This window comes from Gorilla gorilla, chromosome 20, assembly GCF_029281585.2.
Source record: "Gorilla gorilla gorilla isolate KB3781 chromosome 20, NHGRI_mGorGor1-v2.1_pri, whole genome shotgun sequence".
NCBI classification, from domain to species: domain Eukaryota; kingdom Metazoa; phylum Chordata; class Mammalia; order Primates; family Hominidae; genus Gorilla; species Gorilla gorilla.
The window spans coordinates 61,047,748-61,057,061 of record NC_073244.2 but is presented as its reverse complement, the minus strand read 5'-3'; the positions used below and the strand labels follow the sequence as shown (position 1 = coordinate 61,057,061).

The following is a 9,314-nucleotide window of genomic DNA, read 5'->3' as shown; positions in this document are numbered from 1 at the left end:
CAGCCCCTCCTCCCTCAGACCCAGGAGTCAGGGTCCCAGCCCCTCCTCCCTCAGACCCAGGAGTCCAGCCTCCCAGCCCCTCCTCCCTCAGACCCAGGAGTCAGGGTCCCAGCCCCTCCTCCCTCAGACCCAGGAGTCCAGCCTCCCAGCCCCTCCTCCCTCAGACCCAGGAGTCAGGGTCCCAGCCCCTCCTCCCTCAGACCCGGGAATCCTGGCCCAGCCCCCTCCACTCTCAGACCGAGGGATCAGGTTCTCTATCCCTTCTTCCCAGAGACCTATAAGTCCAAGCCCCCTGTCCCTTCCTCTCTCAGGACCCAGGAGTCCACGACTCCAGCTCTGCCCCTCAGAGACCCCAGTGCCACAACCCCAAACAGACAGAAACAAAGCTATTGACTAAAAGTTCAAAGTTTTAATCCAAATTTAGACAGTGTTGAGAAAACCAAACGTTGGCCATAGAAACCATTCCCCTCCCGGGCCCGCAATGGGGACCAGACCACGCCCCCTGATGCCCTGAGTGGTCCCAGATCTCCGGCGGTACCTCCAGACCACGTCCTCGCGCTCCGATTGGCTGCCGCTTGTGGGCGGATTAGAAGCTGGACTGTAGCAGAGTGACTCGCAGAGGCCATGCCCCCTCGTCTTGTGGCAGGACCGGAGGGGCGATCCCGGCATCCCATGCGGGCCCCCAGCGGGTGGGACCTCCTCCACGCCCACTCCCTCGGCGAGAGAACCCCGTAGAACCCGAATTAGCCACCGGGGGAGATCTGGGGGGAGGGGTCTCCTGGCGCGTGGGGTCCGAAGGAGGCAGCGGCACACCGGGAAGAGGGTCTCCCTGGGAGTCCAAATTTCCACCTGGAGAGGATGAGTGGGACATGAGAATGGCAAATTTCAGCGCTAGGACTCCGGATTCCCAGCCCCTCCTCCCTCAGACCCAGGAGTCCAGGCCCCCAGCCCCTCCTCCCTCAGACCCAGGAGTCTGGATACCCCAGTCCAGTCCTCTCTGAGACTCAGTTGTCGGCCCTCTCCCTGCCCCCTGACCTCTTCCTCCCCTCCTCCCAAGTGTCCCGGACCCCAGTCACCTCTTGCCTGAGACCTAAAACTCCCAAACCCTGCCCAACTCTTTACTCACCAAGATAAAAAATTCCCACCGGCCCCCAGACCTCTCCTTTCCAGGACCTGGGATTCCAGGTCTCCAGCTCTCTCCTCCCTAAAACCCAGAAGTCCAACATCCCCAGCCAGTCACCTGTCATCATTCTGTGCCACTGCGACGCCTCAGTAGCCAGGGCTTGGGAGAGGCTGAGAACCCGCTCCCGGTGACCTTCGGAAGTCGGCAAGTAAGGGGTGGTGTTCCTTGGACTAGAAAAAAAAAGAAGATTGGGGGTGGGGGTGTGTACATGGGGGAGAGGTAGGGGATGGTTAATTGGTACAAAAAGAAAAGGATGAATAAGACCTACTATTAGATAGCACAACAGAATGACTATAGTCAATAATAATTTAATTGTACATTTTTAAATAAATTAAAGGGTGTAACTAGATTGTTTATACATCAAAGGGTAAATCCTTGAAAGGGGATGGATACCCTATTCCCCATGATGTGCTTATTTCACATTGCCTGTCTGTATCAAAACATCTCATTTATCTCGTAAATATATGTATACCTAGTATGTACCAACAAAAATTAAAAATTAAAAAAATAAAAATAAAAAACAGGCCAGGTGCCACAGCTTATCCCTGTAATCCCAGCACCTTGGGAGGCCGAGGCGGGTGGATCACTTGAGGTCAGGACTTTGAGACCACCCTGGCCAAGATGGTGAAACCCAGTCTCTACCAAAAAATACAAAAAAGTTAGCCAGGCATGGTGGTGGATGCCTGTAATTCCAGCTACTAGGGAGGCTGAGGAAGGAGAATCATTTGAACCCAGAAGGCGGAGGTTGCAGTGAACTGAGATCACACCATTGCACTCCAGCCTGGGAGACAGAGCAAGACTCCGTCTCAAAAAAAAAAAAAGTAAAAAATAAAAATAAAAATAAAAAATAAACAGCTGGCACAGGGGAGACCCGGGTACCGCACATGCCTTTCTGGGAGTTGTAGTTCCTAGCACGTGTCTCTAAAAGATGTTAAACATGGCACCACCCTCATAACGCCCACATGCATTATGGGATTTGTAGTCCATTCACGCGTCACTATCACCCAATTTCCTTGATGCAGAAGTAGGATCTGCTATTGACCAAGGGAATTTGGGGAACTAAAGATATCACTACGGATCTAGGGCTTTCTGGTTTTGTTGCAGATGCCCCGGGAACTTAGGCATCTCTAGAAGGGTTGCGATTTGTAGTTCCATATTCAGGAGACTTTAATAATAATGCTACTCCCCTTTGCTTTTGCAAATTTTTTTTTCCTGCTCCCTTGATACGCCCTCCAGTTCCTTACCTACTCCAGGACCCAGAGCTTCTGAGCCATTTCTGGGCTCCCGAGTGTCCTACGACAGGCTGGAAAGGAATTGGGGCATTAGAACTCCTCACCTGGAAGCCCCACATTCTCATTTTGAGGGTGAAGTGAAGGCGGCTCCAAAAGAGAATGAAATTGCCCAAAAACACTGGCAATGTTTTGTTTTGTTTTTCCTATGCTTCTGTAGGCACTGCACTTTTAAAAATTAATTTATTTTATTTATTCATTTTTTAGAAAGGATGGAGTACAGTGGTGTGATCATAACTCACTGTAGTCTCGACTTCCCAGGCTTGGACTAATCCTGCTTCAGCCTCCTGAGTAAATAGAACTACAGGCTCGCACCACCATGCCTGGCTAATTATTTTTATTTTTATTTTTAGTAGAGACAAGGTCTTGCTATGTTGCCCAGGCTGGTCTCTTACTCCTGCCTCGGCCTCCCAAAGTACTGGTATTACAGGGGTGAGCCATAGCACCCAGTGACTGACAATGTTTAACTTTACCTGTGTTCCTATAAAGCAGCACATGAGTTCAGAAATCCCACCTCCACCACCACCACCTGTGACTTGTCTAAATCCTTTCTATAAAAGTCTAAGGGGCCGGGTCTGGTGGCTCACACCTGTAATCCCAGCACTTTGGGAGGCCGAGGTGAGCAGATCACTTGAGGTCAGGAGTTTAAGAACAGCCTGGTCAATATGGTGTAAACCCCGTCTCTACTAAAAATACAAAAAAAAAAAAAAAAATTAGCAGGGTGTGGTGGCATGGGCCTGTAATCCCAGCTACTTGGGAGGCTGAGGCAGGAGAATCGTTTGAACCCGGGAGACAGCGGTTGCAGTGAGTCGAGATTCCACCACTACACTCCATCATGGGCAACAAAGGGAGACTCTGTCTCAAAAAAAGAAAAAAAAAAATCTAAGGGAAGGTTAGGTGCAGTAGCTCACACCTATATTCTTAGCACCTCCTTCCAACGCAGGAGGATCACTTGAGCTCAGGAGCTCGACACCAGCCTGGCCAACGTGGTAAAAATCTGTCTCTACTAAAAATACAAAAATTGGCTGGATGTAGTGGCATATCCCTGTAGTCCTAGCTACTCGGGAGGCTGAGGCATGAATATCACTTGAACCCAGGAGGGGGAGGTTGCAGTGAGTGGAGATCGCACCACTGCACTCCAGCCTGGGCGACCTTGTCCCTGAAAAAAAAAGAAAACATCTTTTTTTTTTTTTTTTTTTTGAGACAGAGTTTCACTCTTGTTGCGCAAGCTGGAGTGCAATGGCAAAATCTTAGCTCACCACAACCTCCACCTCCTGGGTTCAAGCGATTCTCCTGCCTCAGCCTCCCAAGGAGCTGGGATTACAGGCATGCGCCACCATGCCCAGCTAATTTTGTATTTTTAGTAGAGACACGGTTTCTCCATGTTGGTCAGGCTGGTCTTGAACTCCCGACCTCAGGTGATCCGCCCGCCTCGGCCTCCCAAAGTGCTGGGATTACAGGCGTGAGCCACCATGCCTGGCCGAAAAAGGAAAACGTCTAAGGGGGAACCATCCTGAGATATCTGAGACACTCTGATGTTCAGATCTGGGACGTTCTTCCTATTGAAAGGGCATGAATAAAATCAATTTTCTTGCTGGCTTACATTTTCTTTTTTGCTTTCCTGCTATTGACAACACATAGCAACTGAGAAGAAAAACTAGGCTTCCAATCCAAATGTGTGACCCCCGCCCCCACCCACTGTCCTCCCCTCACTGCCACTCCTGTCCACCCACCACTATCCAGGCGAGGAAGCTGACTCTAACACAAGTACAAACTGGGGTAAATTCGGAAATCCAGTTTGGAGGAAGGAGGTAGAGATTATCTCCATTTTACAGAAAGGGACTCAAAGTAGGCGAAGAGGACCTACTACCACCCCACCGCCCAGCCCCAGCCCTCCTCCCCTCACCCTTTGCTCCACGTCAGGCTGGCGTCTGGCTGGGGACAGTGTCCTTCCCAGGGTGAGGAGCCGGGGGGAGGTCGGGCGAGGGAGGGGCCGTCCACATTCCTGGTTTCTGCGCATCCGCTCCAGCTGCTCCTGGGCACTCATCCGGGGCCGGGCCACCGGGGCCTAGGGAGGCGAGAAACGTCCCAAGACCCAACCTTTAGGCCAGGCACAGTGGCTTGTGTAATCCCAGCACTTTTGGGAGGCTGAGTAGAGAGGATCACTCGAGGTCAGGAGTTGAAGACCAGCCTGGCCAACTTGTGGCGAAATACCATCTCTACTAAAAATACAAAAATTAGTTGGGTGTGGTGGCAGGCACCTGTAATCCTAATTACTCAGGAGGCTGAGGCAGGAGAATTGTTTGAACGCCGGAGGTGGAGGTTGCAGTGAGCTGAGATCATGCCACTGTACTCCAGCCTGCACAACAGAGCAAGACTCTGTCTCAAATATATATATATATATGTTGCTTAAACAAGGAGAGAGGGAGAAGGCCGGGTGCAGTGGTGGGTGACTGTAATCCCAGAGCTTTGGGAGGCTGAGGTGGGAGGATCACTTGTGGCCAAGAGTTTGAGACCAGCCTGGGCAACATAGCAAGACCCCATCTCTACAAAAAATAAATTTGTTAGATGTGGTGGTGGATGCCTGTCAGCTACTCAAGAGGCTGAGGCAGGGGGATCACTTAAGCCCAGGAGTTCAAGGCTTCAGGGAGCTATGATCGTGCCACTGCACCCCACTCTGGGTGACAGGGCAAGATCCCGTATCTAAAAGTAAAAAGTAAAGAGAGAGAGAACACTCATTGCTGAAGCTTCCAGTTAAACATCCCAGTGAGACAGCATGGATCTGTGCTTATTGTAGAACCAGTCCCTGCAGTTTCCTCTGCTTTGACCAATCCTGAGTCCTGTTTATATAAACGATGGCCAGTGGCCACTGTGTATTACCCTATGTTGTTAATTTCTTTTTTTTTTTTTTTTTTTTTTTGAGACAGAGTCTCGCTTTGTCACCTAGGCTGGAGTGCAGTGGCGCAATCTCTGCTCACTGCAACCTCTGCCTCCTGGGTTCAAGCAATTCTCTGCCTCAGCCTCTCAAGTAGCTGGGATTAAGTAGGTGGCACCCGCCACCACGCCCAGCTAATTTTTTTGTATTTTTAGTACAGACAGGGTTTCACCATCTTGGCCAGGCTGGTCTTGAACTCCTGATCTCGTGATCCACCTTCCTCGGCCTCCCAAAGTGCTGGGATTACAGGCGTGAGCCACCGTGCCCAGCCAATGTTGTTAATTTCTTCACAGCAGGCCAGACCTTTGGCCTAAAAGCTTGGTAGCAGCACACTCAGATTTCTACACATCCAATTGTTTTAAACATAGTCTTAATAAGCAGGTATTTTTAGCCATGCAGTCTGCCTGCTTTGTATACCCTGAAACTGTGCCCAACATCTGCTACCCATAGATAAGATGAGCCCCAAGCCCCTGCTGCTCTTTGGACCTCTCTGATCCAGAGAACCCTCCACATGCTGGTGGCTGGCATCACCCAGACGTAAGCCCCTTCTCCAGTCCCTTTCTCTTGGGAGCTCCCTTGCCTTCCTCCTTTCCTGTGCAGTGGTCCTCACCCTCACACAGCAACCTCTGGAGGGTCTCACACTGGGTGTGACTCCCCCATAGACAAATCTGTCAGCGTCCACCAAATAAAGCTCCTGTGTGCTACTGCCATCTGGTGGTCATAGCTTTTTCTTTGCTAAACCCTGAAATCCCTGGAACTCACTAGACCACGCCTGTGCTCTGGACCTTGGCAGCCCCTGAAACCACGGGGTTGGGGTGAGGGAGGAGCATGTCCCAAGACAAGTGATGTTCCCAGGAGGCTCCAATCATCCATGCCCATGACACACCACTGAGAATCAAAAAGTGCCTCTCCTCTCTTCCTAGGAAAGGCTCGATTGCTTTTGTATCCATGATAACAAGTAAGCACAAGAAATGCCTTCTTTTTTTAAAATTATTTTATTTTATTTTATTTTTGAGATGGAGTTTCACTCTTACTGCCCAGGCTGGAGTGCAATGGCATGATCTTGGCTCACTGCAACCTCTGCCTCCCAGGTTCAAGCGATTCTCCTGCCTCAGCCTCCCGAGTAGCTGGGATTACAGGCATGTGCCACCACGCCTGGCTAATTTTTTTGTATTTTTAGTAGAGACGGGGTTTCACTATGTTGGTCAGGCTGGTTTCGAACTCCTGACCTTGTGATCCGCCTACCTTGGCCTCCCAAAGTGCTGGGATTACAGGCGTTAGCCACCGCACGTGGTCTTTTCTTTTCTTTTTTTTTTTTAAAGACATGGTTTCCCTCTGTTGCCCAGGATGGAGTGCAGTGATGCAATCATGGCTCAGTGCAGCCTTGACCTCCTGGACTCAAGCAATCCTCACGTCTCAACCTCCCAAGCAGCTGGGACCACAGGTGGGCACCACCACGCACAGCTAACTTTTTATTTTTTATTTTTTTATTTTTTGAGATGGAGTCTTGCTCTGTCACCCAGGCTGGAGTGCAGTGGCGCAGTCTCAGCTCACTGCAATCTCAGCCACCCAGGTTCAAGCGATTCTCCTGTCTCAGCCTCCTAAGTAGCTGGGATTACAGGTGCGTGCTGCTACACCCGGCTAATTTTTGTATTTTTAGTAGAGATGGGTTTTTGCCATGTTGGCCAGGGTGCTCTTGAACTCCTGACCTCAGGTGATCCACCCGCCTCGGCCTCCCAAAGTGCTGGGATTACAGGCGTGAGCCACTGCACCCGGTCACAGCTAACTTTTCATTATTTTTTTGTAGAGATGGGTCTTGCTACGTTAGCCAGGCTGCTCTTGAACGCCTGGGCTCAACTGATCCACCTACCTTGGCCTCTCAAAGTGTTGGGATTACAGGCATGAGCCAACACCACTGGCCAAGAAATGCCTTATTTATTTTATTTATTATTATTATTATTATTTTCGAGACAGAGTCTCGCTCTGTTGCCCAGGCTGAAGCGCAACGGTGCAATCTTGGGTCTTTGCCACCTCTGCCTCCTGGGTTCACGCGATTGTCCTGCCTCAGCCTCCCGAGTAGCTGGGATTACAGGCACCCGCCATCACGCTCGGATAATTTTTGTATTTTTGTAGAGACAGGGTTTTCACCATGTTGGTCAATCTGGTCTCAAACTCCTGACCTCAAGTGATCTGCCTGCCTCGGCCTCCCAAAGTGCTGGGATTACAGGTACGAGCCACGGTTCCCAGCCCCAAGAAGTGCTTTTAAATCTATTTGATCAAGTAATCCCAACAGGTACCCCAAAGACTTCTGAAAGCCAGCCAATCAGTGATGGAGCCAAGCTTCTGAAAATCAGCCAATCAGTGATGGTCACATGCTTCTGAGGGCTGGCCAATCAGTGATGGATCCGTACTTCTGAAAATCAGCCAATCATTGATAGCTCCATGCTTCTGAAAACCAGCCAATCAGCAACAGACACAGAGCACAGCCCTTCCACAGCTTAAAGTCAACCAATTCCTAAACATTCCTGCCACTAGAAGTCAACCAGTTTCTGAACTCCAGGGCCACATGAGATCAGCATTCTGCTCCACTCAGGGTGTCTTTTTTTTTTTTGAGACAGATTTTTGCTCTTGTCGCACAAGCTGGAGTGCAATGGTGCGATCTCAGCTCACTGCAACCTCTGCCTCCCGAGTTCAAGTGATTCTCCTGCCTCAGCCTCCCGAGTGGCTGGGATTACAGGCGCCCACCACCACGCCTGGCTAATTTTTGTACTTTTAGTAGAGACGGGGTTTCACCATGTTAGCCAGGCTGGTCTGGAACTCCTGACAAAGTGCTGGGATTACAGGCGTGAGCCACCGCGCCTGGCCTCATTCATCTAGTTTTCATCTTGATGTCAGCTCTAGGTGGTAGGTTCTGCTATTAGCCCCATTTTAGAGAAGAAAAAATGAAGGCACAGAGAGGTTTAATAACTGACCCAAAGTCAAACAGCTTAGAAGCGACAGAGACAAAAATCAATCTCAATGCTCTTAACAAGCAGTGCTCTCTCTGCTCTGAGTATGGCCTTAGAACGCTCTACTCCTAGCTGTTTCCCAGAAGTGTGGGGGTCCCTGATGGTCAGATGCAAGGATTACAGGATGGACCTACAGCCTACCTTGGTTCCCAGCTGTGGGGAAGGGAGGTGGCGACCCTCAGGGCTGGAAGCCCGGGAGACCCTCGGAGACCCAAGACCTGGAAAGACAGAACGGGACTTGTGAGGACGGGAATTTCCGTAAAGTCCCACCCAACCAGGATGCTCACCTAAGTGAGGGCTGGCGAGGTCTTTGTCGCCTCCAGGAGGCCGCCCCCAGTCAGTTTCGGGGGACCTAGGGGAGCTCAGTTCCAAGGACTCTGGCAGGCTCTGTGCGGATTAGAAAAGGGGGATAATGATGATCATTATAATAATTATTATTATTAACATGTTGCAAGCATTTAGGCATTGGAATACAGTCTGAATAGGATTCAGACCATAAACCAGGCCGGGTGCAGTGGCTCACACCTGTAATCCCAGCGCTTTGGGAGGCCGAGGCAGGCAGACCACCTGAGGAGTTCCAGACCAGCTTAGTCCAACATAGTGAAACCCCGTCTCTACTAAAAATACAAAAATTAGCTGGGCGTGGTGGCAGGCGCCTGTAATCCCAGCTACTTAGGAGGCTGAGGCAGAAGAATCGCTTGAACTCGGGAGTTGGAGGTTGCAGTGAGCCGAGATCGCACCACTGCACTCCAGCCTGGGCGACAGAGCAAGACTCTGCCTCAAAAAAAAAAAAAAAAAAAAGACTATAAACCAGATCTGAGCATGGAGGCTTGTGCTTGTAATCTCAGCCCTTTGAGAGGCCAAGGTAGGAGGCTCACTTGAGGCCAGGAGCTAGAGAC

General features: G+C 50.5%; 1 protein-coding gene across 8 annotated transcripts in view; it reads right to left on the bottom strand.

The window, feature by feature from the left end:
• Positions 1 to 389: 389 nt before the first annotated feature.
• Positions 390 to 9,314, bottom strand: part of PLEKHA4 (pleckstrin homology domain containing A4) — a 31,006-nt gene continuing 22,081 nt past the window's right edge. For 5 of the 8 annotated variants that reach the window (XM_031004615.3, XM_055370052.2, XM_031004616.3 and 2 more), the window contains 6 exons: positions 8,703 to 8,802; positions 8,557 to 8,633; positions 4,379 to 4,540; positions 2,428 to 2,486; positions 1,241 to 1,353; positions 390 to 849 (listed from right to left, as the gene is read on the bottom strand). In XM_031004615.3, the coding sequence (XP_030860475.2) occupies positions 587 to 849; positions 1,241 to 1,353; positions 2,428 to 2,486; positions 4,379 to 4,540; positions 8,557 to 8,633; positions 8,703 to 8,802 (774 nt within the window). In that variant the 3' untranslated portion in view covers positions 390 to 586. The remainder of the gene's footprint in view (positions 850 to 1,240; positions 1,354 to 2,427; positions 2,487 to 4,378; positions 4,541 to 8,556; positions 8,634 to 8,702; positions 8,803 to 9,314) is intronic. The other 3 variants (XM_063701539.1, XM_063701540.1, XM_063701542.1) reach the window with 1 other exon arrangement.